The sequence below is a fragment of the Thermomyces lanuginosus genome (assembly GCF_041956635.1).
Source record: "Thermomyces lanuginosus strain ATCC 200065 unplaced genomic scaffold VTN49scaffold_22, whole genome shotgun sequence".
NCBI classification, from domain to species: domain Eukaryota; kingdom Fungi; phylum Ascomycota; class Eurotiomycetes; order Eurotiales; family Trichocomaceae; genus Thermomyces; species Thermomyces lanuginosus.
In genome coordinates this window covers 224,020-243,786 of record NW_027192356.1, presented here as the reverse complement: position 1 = coordinate 243,786, position 19,767 = coordinate 224,020, and the positions used below count along the sequence as shown (strand labels likewise).

The 19,767-nt window shown below is 51.7% G+C and overlaps 12 protein-coding genes across 12 annotated transcripts; 5 read left to right on the top strand and 7 right to left on the bottom strand.

The window, feature by feature from the left end:
• Positions 1 to 746: 746 nt before the first annotated feature.
• On the bottom strand, positions 747 to 2,062 carry VTN49DRAFT_1013 (uncharacterized protein; the record flags this gene model as incomplete). Its single annotated transcript, XM_069408582.1, has 4 exons — positions 747 to 925; positions 974 to 1,706; positions 1,759 to 1,896; positions 1,958 to 2,062. The coding sequence occupies 4 exons, from the start codon at positions 2,060 to 2,062 to the stop codon at positions 747 to 749; spliced, it is 1,155 nt and encodes a 384-aa protein (XP_069270053.1).
• Positions 2,063 to 4,040: 1,978 nt separating this feature from the next.
• On the top strand, positions 4,041 to 4,967 carry VTN49DRAFT_1012 (uncharacterized protein; the record flags this gene model as incomplete). Its single annotated transcript, XM_069408581.1, has 4 exons — positions 4,041 to 4,094; positions 4,147 to 4,537; positions 4,600 to 4,808; positions 4,878 to 4,967. The coding sequence occupies 4 exons, from the start codon at positions 4,041 to 4,043 to the stop codon at positions 4,965 to 4,967; spliced, it is 744 nt and encodes a 247-aa protein (XP_069270052.1).
• Positions 4,968 to 5,349: 382 nt separating this feature from the next.
• Positions 5,350 to 6,650, top strand: VTN49DRAFT_1011 (uncharacterized protein; the record flags this gene model as incomplete). The annotated part of the gene is made up of 4 exons (XM_069408580.1): positions 5,350 to 5,406; positions 5,461 to 5,478; positions 5,613 to 6,160; positions 6,212 to 6,650. The coding sequence occupies 4 exons, from the start codon at positions 5,350 to 5,352 to the stop codon at positions 6,648 to 6,650; spliced, it is 1,062 nt and encodes a 353-aa protein (XP_069270051.1).
• Positions 6,651 to 6,854: 204 nt separating this feature from the next.
• Positions 6,855 to 8,283, bottom strand: VTN49DRAFT_1010 (uncharacterized protein; the record flags this gene model as incomplete). Its single annotated transcript, XM_069408579.1, has 2 exons — positions 6,855 to 7,724; positions 7,780 to 8,283. 2 exons carry the CDS (start codon positions 8,281 to 8,283, stop codon positions 6,855 to 6,857), a joined length of 1,374 nt encoding a protein of 457 aa, XP_069270050.1.
• Positions 8,284 to 8,968: 685 nt separating this feature from the next.
• On the top strand, positions 8,969 to 9,775 carry VTN49DRAFT_1009 (uncharacterized protein; the record flags this gene model as incomplete). The annotated part of the gene is made up of 1 exon (XM_069408577.1): positions 8,969 to 9,775. One exon carries the CDS (start codon positions 8,969 to 8,971, stop codon positions 9,773 to 9,775), a length of 807 nt encoding a protein of 268 aa, XP_069270049.1.
• A 306-nt stretch (positions 9,776 to 10,081) lies between these two features.
• Positions 10,082 to 10,571, bottom strand: VTN49DRAFT_1008 (uncharacterized protein; the record flags this gene model as incomplete). The annotated part of the gene is made up of 3 exons (XM_069408576.1): positions 10,082 to 10,192; positions 10,256 to 10,374; positions 10,445 to 10,571. The coding sequence occupies 3 exons, from the start codon at positions 10,569 to 10,571 to the stop codon at positions 10,082 to 10,084; spliced, it is 357 nt and encodes a 118-aa protein (XP_069270048.1).
• A 49-nt stretch (positions 10,572 to 10,620) lies between these two features.
• On the top strand, positions 10,621 to 11,133 carry VTN49DRAFT_1007 (uncharacterized protein; the record flags this gene model as incomplete). Its single annotated transcript, XM_069408575.1, has 2 exons — positions 10,621 to 10,624; positions 10,823 to 11,133. The coding sequence occupies 2 exons, from the start codon at positions 10,621 to 10,623 to the stop codon at positions 11,131 to 11,133; spliced, it is 315 nt and encodes a 104-aa protein (XP_069270047.1).
• A 16-nt stretch (positions 11,134 to 11,149) lies between these two features.
• On the bottom strand, positions 11,150 to 11,723 carry VTN49DRAFT_1006 (uncharacterized protein; the record flags this gene model as incomplete). The annotated part of the gene is made up of 2 exons (XM_069408574.1): positions 11,150 to 11,313; positions 11,405 to 11,723. The coding sequence occupies 2 exons, from the start codon at positions 11,721 to 11,723 to the stop codon at positions 11,150 to 11,152; spliced, it is 483 nt and encodes a 160-aa protein (XP_069270046.1).
• Positions 11,724 to 11,765: 42 nt separating this feature from the next.
• On the bottom strand, positions 11,766 to 12,420 carry VTN49DRAFT_1005 (uncharacterized protein; the record flags this gene model as incomplete). The annotated part of the gene is made up of 2 exons (XM_069408573.1): positions 11,766 to 12,080; positions 12,145 to 12,420. 2 exons carry the CDS (start codon positions 12,418 to 12,420, stop codon positions 11,766 to 11,768), a joined length of 591 nt encoding a protein of 196 aa, XP_069270045.1.
• A 1,984-nt stretch (positions 12,421 to 14,404) lies between these two features.
• VTN49DRAFT_1004 (uncharacterized protein) lies at positions 14,405 to 15,655 on the bottom strand (the record flags this gene model as incomplete). The annotated part of the gene is made up of 1 exon (XM_069408572.1): positions 14,405 to 15,655. The coding sequence occupies one exon, from the start codon at positions 15,653 to 15,655 to the stop codon at positions 14,405 to 14,407; it is 1,251 nt and encodes a 416-aa protein (XP_069270044.1).
• A 247-nt stretch (positions 15,656 to 15,902) lies between these two features.
• Positions 15,903 to 16,919, bottom strand: VTN49DRAFT_1003 (uncharacterized protein; the record flags this gene model as incomplete). Its single annotated transcript, XM_069408571.1, has 3 exons — positions 15,903 to 16,429; positions 16,487 to 16,696; positions 16,763 to 16,919. The coding sequence occupies 3 exons, from the start codon at positions 16,917 to 16,919 to the stop codon at positions 15,903 to 15,905; spliced, it is 894 nt and encodes a 297-aa protein (XP_069270043.1).
• A 511-nt stretch (positions 16,920 to 17,430) lies between these two features.
• Positions 17,431 to 19,506, top strand: VTN49DRAFT_1002 (uncharacterized protein; the record flags this gene model as incomplete). Its single annotated transcript, XM_069408570.1, has 7 exons — positions 17,431 to 17,548; positions 17,616 to 17,696; positions 17,747 to 17,954; positions 18,018 to 18,628; positions 18,681 to 18,742; positions 18,793 to 18,929; positions 18,987 to 19,506. The coding sequence occupies 7 exons, from the start codon at positions 17,431 to 17,433 to the stop codon at positions 19,504 to 19,506; spliced, it is 1,737 nt and encodes a 578-aa protein (XP_069270042.1).
• Between the last annotated feature and the right edge of the window lie 261 nt (positions 19,507 to 19,767).

The following is a 19,767-nucleotide window of genomic DNA, read 5'->3' as shown; positions in this document are numbered from 1 at the left end:
CGAGAATGAATAAAAGAGTTTCATACACGAGTATATCAGTTGGGTACTAGAACACGATCAAATCGTATCTTCACCACCGCGTATGGAATTCGTAAACTCTTGCTGAACATGAGTGCTGCGAATTTCTATCTGGCAAATGCCATCCGTCTGATTAGCAATTGTGCGAAAAACACGAGTCAGAGTAGTATGGTTCAACGAAACCCTTACCTCTCCGGTGTCGTGATTGCCTCTCATGCCACGCAGGCACAGGCCGAAGCAGACCCTCTCAGCCCATTAGTCCCATCAAGCCGATGTCGAGGCTCATTGGGACCCGGGAAAACAACGGACTCTTCAAGAATGACATGAACAGTGGCCACCTTGAAGGAACGTCATCAGCATGAGTCCTTTCACTCCAGAAGCAGACCTTGCTCGTTTTTACGAGAATGCACGGACTCCGCCGAGCATTAAGTTACTCACAGGGTCGCACAGCACGCGGCGCCCTTTCAAGCGACGTTAGCTTAGATAACTTACCGTTATGGAAGCGGAAAGGATAACTTCCCTTCCCGCATGTGATCAATCTTTTCCATTTTAACGTCAGATCGCAGTCACGCAGTCACGCAGTGCCCAGCGGAAAAAGGCTGACGAGATGAAGCAGAAGGAAAGAGCAGCAGAAGAAGCAGGAAAAAAGCATAAGACTTAATTTACACAGCCAACGGGTGCAGTGGCAATCACTGCAGGCCAATGGCCTCCAACTAGGGGCTCACTTACTAGTTCATGGCAGACGCTTTGCCGGTCTTCAGCTGGGTGGTCAGCACCAGCTCCTTCTCACAGGGATCACTAGAGTACGAGACGTCAACCTGGTGGTAGACAGGTCGGGTCTCACTCCACGCCCTGAACGCATGGAGTACTCGTCTGGCCACCGTGGTGCTGCGAAAGACAGCCGTGGCTGGCATCAGTCAGCTAACTGCTCTTAGTTTAGAAGGCATTGCCTTACCATTGCCGTTGTTGAACACCCAGGTGTACTCGACATTACCCGCGCCAGCGATGTCCCGTACATCCTGCGCCCATTTCTGGGGCGTCAGCTTTTCGCCAAACAGCCTGGCGCGGGCAAATGTCAATCGACGGCGTTCACGCAGCGGATAAACCATCCGCCGCAAGGTCGCATGCCACTCGAGTGGCTCTCCTGCTTCCAGCGTGTACCCTGGACCGTACAGCGACTCTCCGGTGATGGCAATGGCCTCCCTGTTGCGGTCAAGGAACACCTGAGCGTGCAGCTCATACAGGAAGATGATGAGGGCCTTGTCTTCGGACAGGACCCGGAACTCGTATATCGGGCCTTCGTGGATCTGCTTCGCAAGGAAACCCACGAAGTTCGGCCCGCTAGTCGTCCCGTGGACGAAGACAACCCCGGCAGTCCCCTCGGACAACCCGCTGCTCTCCAGGTTCTGACTCAGGCCATCCGTGGTTGGCCCGTTGTTGTGCTCTCTAGCGAGCATGCGGCGGCCTCCTGAGGGCCTGTTGCTGGACTGACTGCCTGCAGCGGCAGGACGGCTTCGAGTGCCTGCCTTTGGCTGCTCTAGTCCTTGGCCGACAGTCTGGTTCTGGCCCAGGAGGCGTTGCTGCGCAACGTTCAGGTTGCTCTGGCTCGTGCCATTGGCTTTCTTGCCAGCAATCTGGTCTCCAAACGCTTCCGTATCACGATGTCTCTGTTCGCCATCCTGTCCCGGCTAACGTGATTTGTTAGCAAGCATCTCGGCTGAAACCGTGCGGCGCACTTACCAGAGACTTGTCATCTGGGTTGGCCAGCTGAGGGATTTTGTCGATCACCTCAGCATATGCTGACGAGACTGTCTGAGCAATCTCCACGCTCAGCCGGCCAATCTTGTTGGCTGCATCCCTCTGGCCATGTGTCCAAAACTGTGCAGCTCTGTTAACCCCATCCCTTCCATGTCACGAGCAGGATCTATGCAATACTCACAAATTCAGCGACGCCGCCCAGGTTCTGGAGAACAGATCCCATGGCACTGTGAATGGAGAATGGCGCCCGCTTGGGTTCTGCCATCTCGGGTGATGGCAGGCCCATGTTGTGCACGTGGCAGAGCAATTGCTTCAGCTCTGATCGTTTGGAGATTGTTCACGTCACTCTCTCTCTCTCCTGAAGACGTAAGTTCAGTAACGACACAGCTATCTTGTTCTGGTATGAGGATGATGGGGGATGATGATGCACGCTACGATGAGGCCACGCTGTGATAAAAACGATCCACGAACAAGGATGAGAGAAGGAAGAACGCGGACGAACGAAGAACACTGATGAGGAGAAAGAGGAAAATTCCTCTTTGGTGTGTGAACGAACACTATGTGACTTCCATCGCCTAAGGCCACGAATTTCACGAAAAGCCCTAATCGGGTTACTCGTTGTGGATTTGTGAACGCTGGAAATTTCCGCTTAATGGTATGTGAATTCTCTAAACGGTACTATGTTCACCTATGGACATGAACGTTGGTTTGATACACTCGGAGTATGCGTGAAATGGGTGCGCTAACCATGCCTGCTAATGTCTTTCAGTGCATCGCTGATGCTCCTTTTTAGCTTCGTAACCTGTCTAGAGTGTCTGATTCGAGTGGCAGCGTTTTCGTTCTAACCGGCCCTGAGTAGAAGATACAGAGTGCATTGTTCACTTGTCTCGAAGCGAGTTTGATCGGTCCTAAGACGGTACACCGGGTCCTCTGTTTCATGAATTCATGACAGCATTTGTTTGTCAATGCACAGCTGCTATAGAGTCGCGCCCGCTAAGCAAAATCGAATTGCTCCATCGATGAAAGATCTCAGGATTCTCGCGCCAGCAGTAATTTCAGTTCTCATATTGAAGATAGATGGGCTCCAACGCACAATCAGTTCTTTCTCCGCAAGGCTGATTGGGACGACTAGCTCTCTATGAGGCCGTAAACGAGTTCTGGCTCGCCGGATTTGTCAATTGTAATATTTCGAATATCGTCCATCGATATCAGATCCTATGTTTAAAAAAAATCGCCGATTTGATCAGAGAAAGCAGATATCATCGCGCATGTTGGTTGCTCTATTTGCATGGCCCAACTTCGGCACCCAAGCTTCAGTTTCCAGTTCATGAACTTACATATCACATTTTCAATTGCTATCCTTTTGTATGGCTGTTCCCTTTGTAAAAGAATTTGGTGTCTTCGCTCGCAGACTCGGAGGTTCGAAATCATCTCGAGGTCTTACTTTGAATAATCCAAAGATGGTATGGAAGTCGAGTCATGGCTATAAGTCCGAAGAAAAGTAAGAATGTCTGAGCTGATCGTGTGAGTGCCAGCTGCATAGGATGATCTTGTCGAGAGAGTTGAGAAAGTCTGCCTCTGAGCTTCCCTTAGTTCACGACTTTGATCTAATATTGGTTATGGTAGTCCACTATTGGTTGTCCTCAGCGAATCGTCCAAAAAAAGCCTTTGTGCTTGATCGCCAGCATATACCAGAATCAGAAGGGAGGTCACAATCTCGTCCCGAATATTGCGAGGTGAGATGTTCCGTTTCTGGTCACCCACCACTAGGCTAACAGCACAGGCAGTGGGGGCTGACGTCAAGACAGATTATTAATTCGGCTTGATAGACTTTCCGATTCCCATGGCTTTCATGTCCCTGAAAAACCACTGGAATTGGAACAACAGGAAGTCAACGGTACCTTGGCAACAGTAGGCACCGAATGTACGTCAACTTCATTACCAAGCACAGCTGTTCACAGCCTCGAAGCAAGCAGGGGGCATTTTGATCAAGAGACCGATGACGTGCTGCGTGTTCCAACTTTCGAGATGCCGAAGCGAGCACGAGGTCAAACACAAGGGCCGTGATGCATTGCACCATTTGTCAGAATTCTACTGATTTCGTAGAGCGGGGAAGCTTATAAAGATAGCTTGCTCCACGGCGGGACGCAATGGCATGCTACTCTAGCTCAGGAATCGACAGTACTAGGTCTTGAGTGTCAGCATTTCTACTTGATTTCATCGAAACCAGCTTCAATAATCTACGCAAAAATCAAGAGTTCAACATGTCCACAGCAACCAAAGCATTCGCCATTGTCGCCGGAGTTGGGCCCGGCACGGTAAGTCTTACGTTAGGTATACGGTAAAATGCCATAAGTTGACAGGCGCAAGGGAGCTTCCATCGCCCGCCGATTCGCCAAAGCCTACCCTGTTGTCCTCCTCGCACGCAACCCATCGAACTTCGAGCCTGTTGTACAAGAGATCAACGCCGCCGGAGGCAAAGCCTTCGGCATCAGCACCGATCTCTCCAATTCGACCAGTGTGCGCTCTGCCTTTGAGAAAATCAAAGGCGAATTGTTCCCCAACACGCCCCTCGCAGCCGCCATCTTTAATCCCGGCGGCGGCTTCGTACGGAAGCCGTTCCTCGAGCTGACGGAAGAAGAATTCGTGTCCGGCTACGACAGTCAGGGCCGTGGTGGGTTCCTGTTCTCCAAGGAGTCGTTGCCATTGCTGCTGGATGGGGTTGGGAAGTTGGACTTTCCGCCGACGCTGATCTTCACCGGTATGTCTGCCCATCATTTCATCTCTTTGGTTTAGGCAATGACTGACATCGCATCTTTATAGGTGCCACCGGAAGCGTCCGCGGCTCAGCAAACTTTGCCGCCTTTGCCTCGGGCAAGTTCGCTCTTCGTGCTCTCTCGCAGAGTCTGGCGAGGGAGTTCGGGCCCAAGGGCGTCCATGTCTCGCATGTGATCGTTGACGGCATCATTGATATTCCGCGAACCAAACCGTTGCAGTTTGATCAGCCCGATGCGAAGCTCAGTCCCGATGCAGTAAGCTGCCTTCCTTTTGATTCATCCATTGTCTAGAGGACTATCAGGAAACGCTGACTCGAGACGTAGATTGCCGACTCGTACTGGCATTTGCATACTCAGCCACGGACAACATTTGCGTATGAATTGGATCTGCGGCCGTACGTCGAGAAATGGTAAATAGAAATCTGTATCCATTGTCTCTCCAATATGATGCCCGCTGCTATGGATTATGGGACTCGTCTGGCTTGGTCAATGTATATCTGTTTCCTAAAGAGGTCTAGGGCAATCAGATTCTTCCTTGTAATCTAATCCTATTGCGGAAGTAGAGACATAAGCCACATTCGCAGTCGCCTCCCGCAACAACGTTTCTCCGCGAGACTGCCCTACCACACCTCGTTCCGCCTTGCGGACGAATCGCAGACAGCACTCCATAGATTTCAAGTTGATACCAGTTCAATGCCACATCGTCTGCAAATTAGCCTTCTTTTGTGCAGTTTTCGTATTTAGACACATATATCTGGGATTGTTTCTTTGAGCGAGTGTTTGATCAGTCGTCACGATGCCGCCAAAAAAACAGGACCAACCCAAGAAGAAAAAGACCACGGTCGAGGACAAGGTATGGGCGTCATCGTCGAAGAAGAGTCAGAATTCAAGGCTAACTGTGTGGCAGACCTTTGGCATGAAAAATGTAGGTTCCCGTTATCCCATCCTGCGAAGAAATGCACACTTGACGCCCCTGACATGGAACAAGACACCCTCGAGATAAGAAGAACAGCTTGCTGACGGCAAATTCCCAAATTGGTTTGTTTTCGGGGATAACAGAAAAAAGGAGGTGTAGCACGCAAACAGATTGCCCAGCTACAAGCCCAACAACGAAACAACAAGACTGCCGAAGAGAAGCGGAAAGAGGCGGAGAAGGCACGGCGAGCAGCGGAGAAGAAAGCGGCAGAAGAGGCGCGCAAGGAAGCTGCGGAGCTGTTCAAACCCGTCCAGACGCAGAAGGTTCCCTTTGGCGTGGACCCCAAGACGGTCGTTTGCATTTTCTTCAAACAGGGCAACTGTGAGAAGGGCAAAAAGTGCAAGTTCAGCCATGATCTCAGCGTGGAGCGCAAGTCCGAGAAGAAGGACATTTACTCGGATTCGCGGGATGCCAAAGATCAGGATATTGACAAGAAGAACGATACCATGGACAACTGGGACGAGGCCAAGCTGCGCAAGGTGGTGCTAAGCAAGCACGGTAATCCGCGCACGACCACGGACAAGGTCTGCAAATACTTTATCGAGGCAGTCGAGAATAAGAAGTATGGATGGTTCTGGACGTGTCCAAATGGAGGAGACAATTGCAAGTATCGCCATGCTTTGCCGCCGGGGTACGTCTAAGAATGCTTTTTATTCGGATGATCCAGCTAATTCTTCGCCAGTTTCGTCCTCAAAACAAAGGAGCAGAAGGAGGCTGAAAAGAAGGCCAAGGAGAACAATCCTCTCAATGCCCTCACGCTAGAAGACTGGCTCGAGTCCGAACGACACAAACTCACGGGAGAACTGACCCCAGTCACCCCCGAAACGTTCGCAGAGTGGAAGAAGAAGCGTCTGGACAAGAAGGCCGCGGAGGAAGAAGCCATGAAGGCCAAGGAGGCCACCGGCCGCGCCCTCTTCGAAAGCGGCAAATATCGGTCCGCCGACGGGGACGATTCCGACGACGAGGGTGGTACTTGGAATTTGGAGGCGCTGCGCAAGGAGACCGAGAGGTTGCGCATGCAAAGAGAAGAGGAGCGGTTGGCCAAGATGTACGGCGGGGGAGCCACGACGACGACAGCAACAACAGAAGAGAACAAGGATGTGGACAAGGATGCTGGTTAAACCCTTCTTTCGTCTCTCCCTCTATGGCTTTGATGACTTGTTGTTCAATGCGAAATATACTACTATCAATCTCTGATCGTTCGTAGAAAGTGTATGGTACGCCAATTTATCCAGGGTATAAGCACAGCAAATCATTCCTCCAGCGCCGTCGTAAAGCAGAATCATGATACATGAATGAACACATCCTGTACATAGTCAATTCCCTCACAATTTCGTCCCCTCACGGTTCCCATCACTTAACCGCCGAGGCGCAGGATGAACCGCCCCTCCTCTCGATGAACTCGACGCCCCCGTCCCCGTAGCTGTATTTGTTCCCCCCGTCCCGGTTCCTGTCCCTGTTCCTGGCCGATTATGGCTATTGCCACTACCTCCGCTACTCTGATGCAGCCGCGGATTCATCAGCCAATGAACCTGCATGCGGATGCTGTCGACCGCAGCATTCGTGTGCGCCATATCCTGCTTGATACGCAGGCTTTCGTTCATAATGGCCATGCTGGCGCGGGCGTCGAGATCATTCAGCGCATGGGAGAGCTGGGAGACTTCCTCGCGGAGCGACTCGTGCAGCGAGAGCAGGTACGTCATTGCGGTAGATGACCGCTCGTCTGCCATTGTAGATGCATCAGGAAGAGTCCCACGAGAACGGCGCTGATCCTGAGTGCGCTCCCGGGACTGCGACCGGGACCGAGGTCGGTCTTGCCGACCGCCATCTCGGTTGTCACTACTGCTGCCGGAGAGGAGCAAAGCGCTGTCCATCAGCGTAGATCGGATCTTGGCCATGCCTTCCTCGAGAATTTCGTTCCGCTGTCGCAGCTGGCGGATCATCATGTCAAGGGAGTCGATCCGTGAATTCTGCGCCTCGATGTACGGGCCCATTGTCACCAGAGGGCAGGCGCGCTCGTGCTCAGCAAGCTCTGCACGCTTCAGCTTGGCGCTGCAGCCATATTTGGCCGCGGCGCATGCACGGATAGCCTCTGGGCATGATTCAATGTGTTCGATGAGAGCATTTCGGAAGAGAGTGGCTCCGCAGTCGGGACAGGTGGTTTGGATGCTAGGGCAGAGTTCCGTTATGTGTGCCTGATAATAACACTTCAGTCTCATTCGTTGGCCAAAGGGGAAAAGTAAGACGCACCTCTCGATCCTGCTCCATCACGTCTTCCTCGCAGTTCTCACACTGGAACAGCGTGTGCATGCACCGCTGGTCCGGGCTCATATTCTTCCTACGAATCTTCTTCCCGCAGTTCACGTCAGGACAGTCGAGCAGCTTGTAGTCGCAGTACTTGTCCACGTGGGACTGCACGTGTCCCCGCGGGAGAATCTCCCGGCACCCTTCGCCGGTGTATGGACATCGCACCTTGACGTCGTCGCACATGCTGATGAGCAACCGCGGCACGTTCAAGATGCTCTTGATGGGCGCGCGGCAGGTAGGACACGGAAAGCTGGATGTGCCGGTGTCGAAGGAGGAGTCGATGGCGGTATGCACGCATTTGTCGCAGAAAATATGGTCACATTGCAGGCGAACGGGTTCGATAAACGGACAATGGCAAATGGGACACATGAGGTGTTCGTCATACTCGGACACGTAGTCCAGCGTGCGTAGATCGATTAGATCTTCAGCGCCTTGATCGGTACCCATGTTGCTGAATTGTTGGACTCGATCTGATTTCACCTCGTGATATTTTCGGGATCAAGACGATGATCTCCACGCATCCGAGTTGCGTAGTTCACGTTGAACTGCGACTCGGCCGAGCCGGTCAGTCGCGCCGAACTTGACTACAAAAATCTGAGTAAAAGCAGTTCCTTTCAGCGACCGTGCTCATTTGGATCGATAATATCAAAAGCGATCAAAGTGCTCCGTGTGGAGTTAATTTATCGTTGATCTCAAATTCACGGTTGTAGATTGATCAAAGTCTTATCGGCACCCGAAATGGCGCGGAGATCGGCGGCTCATCCCGTCGTCCGGGGCAATCAATCGTTCTCATCCATCAGATCATAACTAGCCTTTCGAGCCCGGCTCTTTCATCCGTCCATCCTCCCCCAGTCACCGTCCCACGTGTCGCTTGGTTCCTGGCTCTCGCGTTTCGCTGTAGGGCCCAGATCAGGGCCGACGTCCCCGACGCCTCGTCCTCGAGTCAAATCTCCGCCGAATCCGGGACGGCGCTTGGCATTTTAATTAAGCTAGTACTCGTGCTAGGCAACGAGTTGAGCGCTGGATTTCGAACCCCCCCTTCAATTTGAACTTCAACAGTGACTACGGAGTGCGACGGCTTCATCGACTTTAGAGTGTTTGATTTGATGAACGATCGGCTTAGATAGGCAATATGTCAAACCCATCCCAGCTCTTCCTCCTCGCGGACCACATCAAGCTCTCGCTCCTCGAGCGCCAGCGGGCCATCTCTCTCAATCTCGAACCAAACACACAAGACAGCGAGGTTTCACGCTCGCTCGAGTCACTACGGGATGGGATAGAAGCGCTGGAAAAGAAAGCCGAGAGCGACGCCGACCTGCGGGACCAACTTGCCAGCCTACGTGCGCAGTACGACGATCTCTCGTCGCAGTTCCACAACAAGGACTCGACTCCAAGCGACGCGACCAAGGTGCCCAATGACCCGGCTCTCGGCCCGGATTTTGCACACGCCACGCAACACGCCACGCGGGGGACGACCCTTCAACAACCCGTCCCGCAGCGTCCGTCGGCAACGAAATCAGTTCGCTTCACGGACGTGGAAGACGAAGAGGACGAGGAACATGCCGCCAACCGTGCGGCTCTTCTCCAGCCATACCGCGACTCGCCGTCACCGCAACACCTCGACCCTACCCACATGGATAACCAGCAGATCCATGAGCATCACCAGCGCATCCTCCGTGAGCAGGACGAGCAGCTGGACCAGCTGGGCCAGTCGATCGGCCGGCAACATCAACTGAGTATTCAGATCGGTGATGAGCTGGAAGGGCAGATTGCGCTGCTGGATGATGTCGAGAATGCCGTTGAGCGGCACCAGGGACGGCTGGATACGGCCCGGCGACGGCTCGATCGGATTCGACGCAAGGCGGGAGATAACTGGAGCATGATGACCATTGTTGGATTGATTATCATTCTGGTGGTATTGATTGTGATTTTGAAGTAGATCCGTCTCTCCGGTCCGTCGTTTTTTTTTTTTNTTTTTTTTTTGTCTTGGAAGGTTTCTTATGGCTGGGGCGTTCGGTGTTCGGGGCAGACATTCTAATGCTTTTGTTCATTGATCCGTTTCATGCGCTCTTCTATGTTCATCATTGATTCAGGTGACGATCGACGCAATGACTAGATTTGATCGTTTTCGTTTCTCGATATGTACTTTCCTCGCAGCGAGCAATACAGAGCCGAACTCCTCAAACACAAAAACATCCACCCCAAATTTCATCACAAGAACACGACAAGACATCCGACGCATCAATCAGCCCGACGACGACGTTTTAGTAGTCTCTCGAACAGTCTTCTCTTTTAACTCCCTAGTCTGCCTTTCGGTCACCTCGGAGAGATCCGATTCATCCCTATCGGCTTTGATCTATATTTCTTATTAGCATCATCATCTCCCTCCGGACGAGGGAAAAAAAAAAAAAAACCTAACCGCAGACTCGCTATTAGTCGCAAGCTCCTCACTCCACTTTCCACGCCCTTCCTTCACAGCGCGCAGATTCTCCTTCTTATACGCATCGTATTCCTCACGGAGCTTTGAAGCATCCATATCTAAAACATTTGTAAGCCCTTTTTTATCCGCCGCTGAATGCCAAAAGGGGGAAGGGGGAATGGAACATACTGCGATTATCCTCCTTCAAAGCCCACCATGGACGAGTAGTATGAAAAGACGCAATGCTAGGGATCCGAGAAGGGATCCTCAGCGTCGTCGAGGAGCGTAGAGCGTTGATGCTTCGGAGGAATGTCATGCTCGTGATTTCTTGATAATGGTTGAAATTAGAACTACCGATATGATGGATGGGTAGGAGTTTGGATGGATGTCCTCACCTAATATACAAATTTTTCAATGATTTTAGATGCAGCAAATACAATTTCATGGATGAATAAGGATTCGTTGTCCATGACCGCTCTTATATTCCGTCTTCTTGATCAAGTCCTGGCATGGTGTATCGCTTGGTGCTAAAGTTAATGACGTCATATGGACGATGACAACAATTAGAGTTGGAGCCTGAGGCATCAACACCCGAAATCTACCAGTTCAACAAGCGAGAGAGCACAAATAGCAAGCAAAATAAGAAAACAATCAGCCATCAATTGACACTACCAATGCAGTGGTATCTGGACAATCGACACCCCGAAAAAAATAACTCCACACAAATCCCCAACCACGGTGATACAATCCCCATCCTTCCCGTCTCCAAGACTCAAACAAACACGCCAAAGAAAATGCCAAGCGAGGGTCAGACCAAATATCAACACAATGTCATCACAAACCCAACAATGCAGACATGTATCGTTTCCGCCGTCTAGATTTCCCAGAAGAGACCTACCCACCCCAGTTGCACCCAGATGTGAACAAATCGAGGATATCCAGAAAGCAAACATCACACAAACCGACCTCAGCGGATAGAAACCAACTCGCCAAGCCAAACCCACAAGAACTCCCAAACACAAGAGGCATGCACTGGAAACAAAAAAAAAATTCTGTCGCTGCATCTTTCTATACATCGTAGCAGCGATGTGCACCAGGCCGAAAATCTTTTTTTTCGAATAAGCCGCAAAAGGAAAAACAAGCACGAACACAAAAATTCACGGATAAATCGAACATCCAAATGTCGTAATATGGTAAGATGCAAAGAAAAAAAATGCACGCGCTGTCGCTCGGAGAGAAGTAAAATGCGTCGCTGTGCCGATCCGTCCGGGATCCCGAAACCCAACAAAAGATATAACAGCGTCGAAAATGGCGATATATACAAATGTCGTATCCTCGTACTCTTTTTTCGAGAAAAAGAATTCGTATAACAAAGGGGTGCCGATCGTCCAGACCGTCCGTACAAAGTCAACCCGGATGATGCAGATGGCACGAGCGACGATATTAAGAAACTAAAGAAGAAGAACATGCCTCGAATGCAAGGGAGTCTTGGCTTTGACTGGCGAAAGCTTTACCACCGACGCTGGCCATTCTGCATCATGCCGGGGTTGATCGACGTCGGAGGACTGGTCAGCGTCGCCCCTGTTTGCGGGTTGACGATCGGAATAACCTTTCGGGTCCGGGTCGTCGGCTGCTGAAAGGTGGCGCTCATGTTGTTGCTCATGGCCAGGGACGCCATGTTATAGGCGGCCGAAGGACCCGGGGACAAGGAAACGCCGGGGGCGACTTGTTGGGCGGGCTGGATCTGGTGTTGCAAAGGAGACGAATCAGGGGAACCGCTGGACAACGAGGACCGATCGGACATGGCAGACTGAATGGAGAGCAACTGCGCTTAGTCAGTACCCACGCTGCACATGAATTTCCGCTGACAAGCCCGCGGTGTTACTCACATCATCCTCCGTCAAGAGGTTGGGACAGAATTCCAAATCATCGTCAAGATCGAAGGAGCGGCCAGCCTCGAAACGAAGACGGAACGCCGTCACCGTCGGGGCCTCCGCCAGCTCGCGCATGCTCTTGACTCCGCGGAACTGCCGCTGGCCGTTTTGCGAGGCCACCCGCGGACCCCTCCGACGGCCGCCTTGGTGATTCGACGATTGGATATGATGACTGGCGGGGCCATGGTGCTGCTGTTGTTGAAGGTGGGTGTAGTAGTATGGCGAAGCCATGGCGTCGTCGTAATAAAACAAGGTATACTCAGTACAAAAAGAAAAAGGAAAGAAAAGAGAGGCGTCGAGGAATCAAAAAGTGGGATGGAGGAACGCAAGGGAGAAAATGGCGGGAAAATATACTCGTACGAAGGAAGTACAGTGTTTTGGCAAGAAGAGGCTGGCAACGATCGGATGAGTTGGACAAGGGCGGGCAGCGGTGGAATTAATCGGCGGGAGGGAAGAAGAAAGAAAAAGCGGGTGGGGGGGGGTTGGCGCAAGGGCGGTATCATTCTCCGGTCTTCTGTCATGATTCTCTGAGCCTAACTGGCCCATGGCGCCCAGTGGAGGTTGCGTATTGTCACGCTGACCCACATGGCTGATTTGCTGAAATATCATTGGATTTGATACGCCAATGACATCACGATGAGCGGGGCCTTTGCGCACTAGCCGTAGTGGCAATGCCGTCGTTGGCTCTCCAGGACATTTTAATGGGACATTTTCACCAATCAAATGCAAAATTTCCTGCAAACGATGGTGCTAGTAACAAATTTCTCCAATCAAATTCCGCTCTCGGATCCCCTCACAGTGGGTACCTGCACTCGTGCACATGACTGGATTGAGGGACCAGGGATGTTGCTAATTTCAGGCGTTGGAATTTGTTCGTCCTTTCTGGAAATCCTCGTCCATTCATGATTTGAAAAAATTTATCAGTCTAATATTCAGTCGATATTTCGGCCGGAATCCCCCGGACCATCCGGAGGACGGGCTTGCTGGCTATGCAAAAGGGCGAAAATGAGCCGGGTCTTGCCATTCGAGTTGGTCCAGCCGTCGTCAGGCCGAAATCGCTCAAATGCAGGTTCAAACTTGCACCATGGAAAAGAGCTTACCCCTGTGTGGTTAGTTTGCAAATTCAAGCCAGCAAAACGTCAAATTGAGTTTCGGCAAGCCAATGGCTAATCGCTCAGCATTGTGGAGTGGAGATCGGCCGAGAGCGATTTGGCCAAAGAGAGTTTGTGTGTGCACAGCCCTAATGCATCTTCTCCGGATGATCCCAGATCCATGCTTGTGGCTTGTGCGCCCTCCTGAGTCAGGTACGGAGGAATGCTTCCTCTCCGTTCGAGGTAAAAGGACAGCCAGATGTGCTAGTGGCATCGAGAAGGGCTTAGTGCGCCCGTCAATTTGCCACGCGGAGGGCACTAGGCCTCCCTTCCACAGCAATAAGCTTCTCAGTTGAACGTCCAAGTTTGGAATTGAATGCGAGAATCTAGAGCGGCTTGATTAGAAACGCTGCGATGCGCCCGCCAGAGTACTCCGTACCGGTACTTCTAGGCCATTAGAATTAGAATTGATCGGTTCGACATGAAGGTTCAATGTGCCCCCAGATCTGAGCCGCCGTTCGCCACACCAGTTTGGGGAACTTTGCATTTGCCTGGGGAGATCTCCGAGGAGGTATTGCGCGGGAGCATCCATTACAATGTTAACTGCTAGAACACTGTCTAGTCACTGTCTTCTGACGTTAGCGATGACCATGTCAACAGACAAGAACGGACAAATCAAGTAGGAATTGGGCTTCCTGTTGAGTCGAAACTTACAGTCCTTCGCACATCTGCAGGTTTACTGTGTCTCCAGCCTCTGAGCTAGGAGCGCACCAGGCCAGCTCAATTTCAGGGCGAGGGGAGCAAGTATAAAGTTCAACGAGGAAACTAGAACAAGGGTTACTCAAACGACCGTTCGAGAAAAGGTGTGGCTGTAACCGTCCGGGATGATAAGAGGTTGGTAGATGCGCTTCAGTTTGCCCTAGGAAAATGGCAGGAGCTCTGTCCAATGCAACTAAGGTACCTACTTAGACACTGGAAATTCGAGTAGACAATGTACGAGGAATAATAAACTCTCACCAAATCTCCCAGATAATCTAGATACAACCAGCCCCGATCTATTCTCACTGTTCAACGCCATCCACAATTTATATTTTTGTGCACATCATGCACAACAAATCGGCAGTCTACAACCGCGCAATTTCTCGCCCAAAAGCCAAGTTCAAAATCCAATTCATAAGCACCATGATTCGCTTTTTCGGGGTCCGAACCCAGAAGAAATTCTTTGACTGCCATGCAAGCCATGCTCGTCGGCCAGTCCAATCAGCCTTCCCTGCGATAACTCCGTCCTCTTGTCCCAGATAGGCGACGACTGCCTTTTGCTTGTATTTGAACGGCGGAGTGCCGGTCGGATAGCTGCCATTCAGAGCCGCTGCCAAGTAGTCAGCTTTTTGACAGGCCACCTCCGCGGTGGTCGGCAACTCTTGGTCGACAATGTCCGCAGCATCTCCGAGAGCGAACACGTCGGGCATGACATTTCCATCCGGCCCGTGAGCTCGGAGGAAAGCGTCTGTCTGAATCCGCTGTGCACGCCCACGTTTCGTCACTTTGAGTTTCTCCACCAGAGGGACCTGTGCGTTTCCCGTGGCCCAGATGAGCATACCGAAGGGAACCTCTCCGTCTTCTTCCGTGTACAGCCGACCAGCCTCGACCTTCGTAATGTGCCTTTTCGTGCGGATGTCCACACGATGAGTCGACAGAGTCCGCACCGCATGGTCAGCAAGGGTCTCATCAAATGAAGAGAGAACGCGCCCTGCCACATCGTAGAGCGAGAGAGACACCTTGTTTGCCAAGGAGGGATAAAGGCGCGGAAAGTCACCATTGAAAAGATCTGAGAGCTGGGCTGCGAATTCAGCACCAGTGGGACCAGCTCCGACAATCACAACGCGAAGCAGATCGCGTCTTTGTTGCTCCGTCTGGAAAGGCAGAATTGCCTGCTCAGCCATGTTGACGATTTGTCGGCGAACGGCCCTTGCATCATCCGCAGTTTTCACGAAGATTGCATGCTCTCTGACTCCGGGTATGCCAAAGGTATTATTCTCGCAGCCTGGTGCAATGATAACAATGTCATACTGCACATCAAACCTAGTTGGCGGTATATCGTCGAAGGACGGATAACAAGTGCAAATTTTTCTGTCGAAATCAATGTCGTCGACGTGCGCTTTGAAGAAATGGATGGGTCTATGTCTATCGCGTACCGGATCTTCGACGACGGCAAAACCAAAGAATCCGGCAGCTGCGCTGGCTAAGAGTGGTGTGTAGGGTGATGTCAAGCGAGGGGACATGACCGTAACTTCGAACTTCTTGATATCCAGCTTCTGTAGCAAGGTAAAGCCCGACCAGCCAGAACCGATGATGACCAGCTTTTGTCGCGGCATGGTGATATTCACCGTCTTCGCTGCATGATGATCGCCACACTCTGGTCGAGAATGATGCTTAAAGACGGGCTAATTGTTCATGAATGGATGGTGATCGTATGCATACATCATTATGAGCCACAATCGGGAACACGCTCGATTCGCTACCCATCGGAACGCGACTGACACGTGATTATCATCAAAGGAAACCCAGTCCAGCGAGAATGGACGTTTCGGAAAGGCACGGCTGTGCCATTGTCCCAAATATTTAGCCTTTCTCCAGATTTCTGCATCTGATCAACCTCGTAAGCTGCTCCCTGCAATATTTGTCGTTGTACTGGTCCCAGACTTCGTAGAGGGATACAAGCTCTTGCGTGCATTCAATCATCGCCTTGATGTCAACCTCGCTTTCTGCGAGCCAGTTGACCAGGTCACGATGCCGATCGTCCATATGCATTGACAGGAGCGATGAGAGGCTGCCATCCCGCAGAGCTCCTGTGGTCGTTTGACCGAGAAAAGGCCCATGATAGTTGGACTGGCCAGATTTGAATACCACTGCAATGAATATTGCCGTCACAGCGATTACATGTGGTGGGTACAACAACGGCAGATCGGTGAGATAATGATCATTGATGATGGACCATGCCAGAGCCATCTCGTCTGGCTTCAGGCCCAGCTTAGGCTGCAGATCCATCAACGTCCGGTAGGGATGATGGACGATCAATTGAGAATTCATCTCCGCAATGAGAGAGAACTCGCATTCACCGATCTTGGCCGTGTCGATGTTGCACAGGTCTCAACACACGACTATCAGAACTTTGCTTCGGTTCTGGGAGGGAGATCGCCGCCTACCTGGATAATGATAGCGGACTTCGTTATGAATATATCGGATATGTTGTGGGCACTCTTCCATCTTGCACGCCAGGTAAAGAGCCGTTGCCAAAACCAGATAAGGATTGGTCTGCAGCATATCGACCTTGGTGTAATACCGCTTGATGTAGACCTGGGCCGTCGCGATGGCCTGCTGCCGGATCGATTGTCGACTGGAAATCTTCAGTAGTTCTGTTGTCCTTCAGCATTCTTCCTGGGCAGGACGCGCGATCGACGCCGGAATAAGGGCAGACTCACGTTGGTTGAAGTAGATGTTGAGGTGCCTAGGATCCGGGAGTTGACATGGCAAGGGCTGCTTGTCCTTTTCTCTCAGAGACTCCCGGATTTCTGCCAGACGCTCCCGGGTAAAGAGCCAATGCCGACGCTGAGTAGAGGACCAGTAATCGGCAGCCATGGTGAGAGACTCGGAGAGATATCAAACTTTGCACATGGTACTGGAGCATGTTCCTGGGATTCACGCATCATGCTGAACCCATGATTGTCTGAATCTCCTCGCAAAGCTGTTCCGATCGTCCGACTCCGCACAAAGTACTCGTTCGCTGCTTGAGAACGATATCATCGCCCGCCGATCGCGATCCGAGGATCTTGATAAGAGTCACGTGACTTCGAATATGGTCTATTCCGAGAGCGGAATAGCGGGGCCTGCCGGAATAGGATTAGTGCGGCACCTATGCGATTTTGCCGCTCTGCTCCGATCCTGTGATGTGATTCAATTCAACCTAGCCGATAAATCAAGAACCGATCCTGCTGCGTCAAGATAAAGCCCTCTACGCAGTTCTGATGTTCTATTCCACGTCGTCAACGACAAATTCGCTGTCTGTCACTCCCTCGAGTCTTTTACCGGCATCTTCGTGTAGGATGATCGGCCCTTGTTACCATTACTCGTAGAGTGTGTGCTTGTCACGATGGGGTCGCTCGATTCCCCAGAAGCAGTTGATCGGCTATGGGAAATCCTGGATCCTCGCCGCCAGGGTTACGTCGACTACAATGGCTTGAAGAAAGGACTGAAGCGGATGGACCACCGTGAGTAGCAACTGCTCCTCTCTGTCGATTTTCCCCCTCGAGCGGCATGCCCTGACCAAAGTCAAAGCCCTCAAAAATGCCGATTCGATGCTCCGGAAAGTGTTCCAGGCAGTTGACACCAGCGGTGACGGGCGGATACAGTACGCGGGTAAGTGGTTGATATCCGTCCCGTTTCCCTCATCCGCCTAATCCAAGTAGAGTTTCAAAAGTTTGTCCACCACACCGATGTAGCTCTTCGGGAACTTTTCGACTCGATCGATCGGAACAAAAATGGGGTACTCGACAGACAGGAACTGAAGGACGCCTTCGCCCGTGCCGGGATCACCGTGTCCTCGGTGACTCTTGATGGATTTCTGCGTCGCATGGACCTGAACAATGACGGAGTAATCAGTTATGCAGAGTGGAGGTCCGGCATCTTCTATAGTTATTCCATGTATTCGTTGCGGTCTATCGCTGACCAGGAGCGTAGGAACTTCCTTCTTTTCCTTCCTCTCGACAACCCGACAAATTTGAAGACCGTGCTGTCGTACTACACGGCGACGGGAAAGCTCAACCCCGAGGGGGACGTCGAGATTAGTGAGACTTTGCAGGGCCTAGGTACTCAGCTCCCGATCCCCCACCGTTTCCTCCTCGCAACCCGGAGCCTACTACACAGTCTGTTTCAAGTGTCTGCATTTGGAGTCCCCTCAGGTACCCTGGGATTCGCCGCTGGTGCTGAAGCGTCCGCCGATCTGGACTTGCTTGCACTTGACAGCGACATCGAGATGGAGTGGCTTGCCGTTCCTCAGGCGGTGGCCATATGGCTTTCACTCCGTTATTATGAACAGATGTTGACGGAAAACTTGCCGCACTTAGGTTACTTCCTAGCGGGCGGAGTCGCCGGCGCAGTTTCACGGACAGCCACTGCACCCCTTGACCGCCTCAAAGTATATTTGATTGCGCAGATCGAAGTCAAGGATGAGGCTGTCCGTGCAGGCCAGAAGGCTTCTCCTCTCAGGGCCATCTCGAGGGGGCTCCACAAATTGGCCATCGCGTCCAAGGAGCTCTGGCAGGCGGGAGGAGTACGAAGTTTGTTTGCAGGTGTGTGCTTAGTGGATCGTTCCCAAGAAAGAATGTTGCTGACGCAGAATAGGCAATGGTCTCAACGTGATCAAGATCATGCCCGAGTCTGCCATCAAGTTTGGGGCTTACGAAGTGAGTTCCCGTTTGCGGTCCATCTGCGGTTTGGTACTAATCTGCCCCAGGCATCGAAACGGGCCTTTGCTCAGCTCGAGGGACATAATGATCCCAAGAGCATTCAACCCATCTCCCAACTTCTTTCTGGGGGTATAGGGGGGATGGTATCTCAAAGTTTTGTTTACCCGATCGACACGCTCAAATTGTGAGTTGCTACGTGGCACCATCGTGTCATGCCGAGAACGCTAACGAACATCCCCAGCCGCATGCAATGCGAAACGGTTGAAGGCGGACTCCGTGGCAATAAGCTCATTGTCGCAACTTTACGAAAGATGTGGCAGACAAGTGGTGTTTTCGCTTTCTTCCGAGGTCTCCCTCTCGGGCTGATGGGAACATTTCCGTATGCCGCCATCGACCTGTCTACCTTTGAGTACCTGAAATCCTATCTGATCGCGCGAAAAGCGCGTCTGGAGCACCTCCACGAGAGCGATACAACACTAAGCAACTTCACAACTGCGGCCATTGGAGCTTTCAGCGGCGCTTTCGGCGCGTCCTGTGTCTATCCATTGAATGTCCTCCGGACGCGACTCCAAGCGCAGGGCACCGTCCTACACCCGGCCACGTATGATGGCATTATCGATGTGACGCGCAGGACGTATTACAGCGAAGGCATCCGCGGCTTCTACAAGGGCATCACACCAAACATGCTTAAGGTTGCTCCCGCTGTGTCCATCAGCTACGTGGTGTACGAAAACGCCAAGAGCCTTCTGGGTCTGAAGTGACCGATGCAACATTTGAACATCAAAGGTTTCTTTTCTGTGTGTATATTCTTCTGGAGATACCCCCTAGACCGTCTGGTTACGGCCCTGCTGGATTTTTCTGCGATTTGTCGGTCAGTCGCTTTTGGATCTGTTTCAAGATCTAGGGCCTTGTTCTGTCTTCTTATTTTCCTCTTGAACTGTACATGCATGTGGGAGGCGTTGACAAGTACAGGGTGGTGTTGATACATGTGTTGATTTGTCTACATATGAGTGAGCAACTGA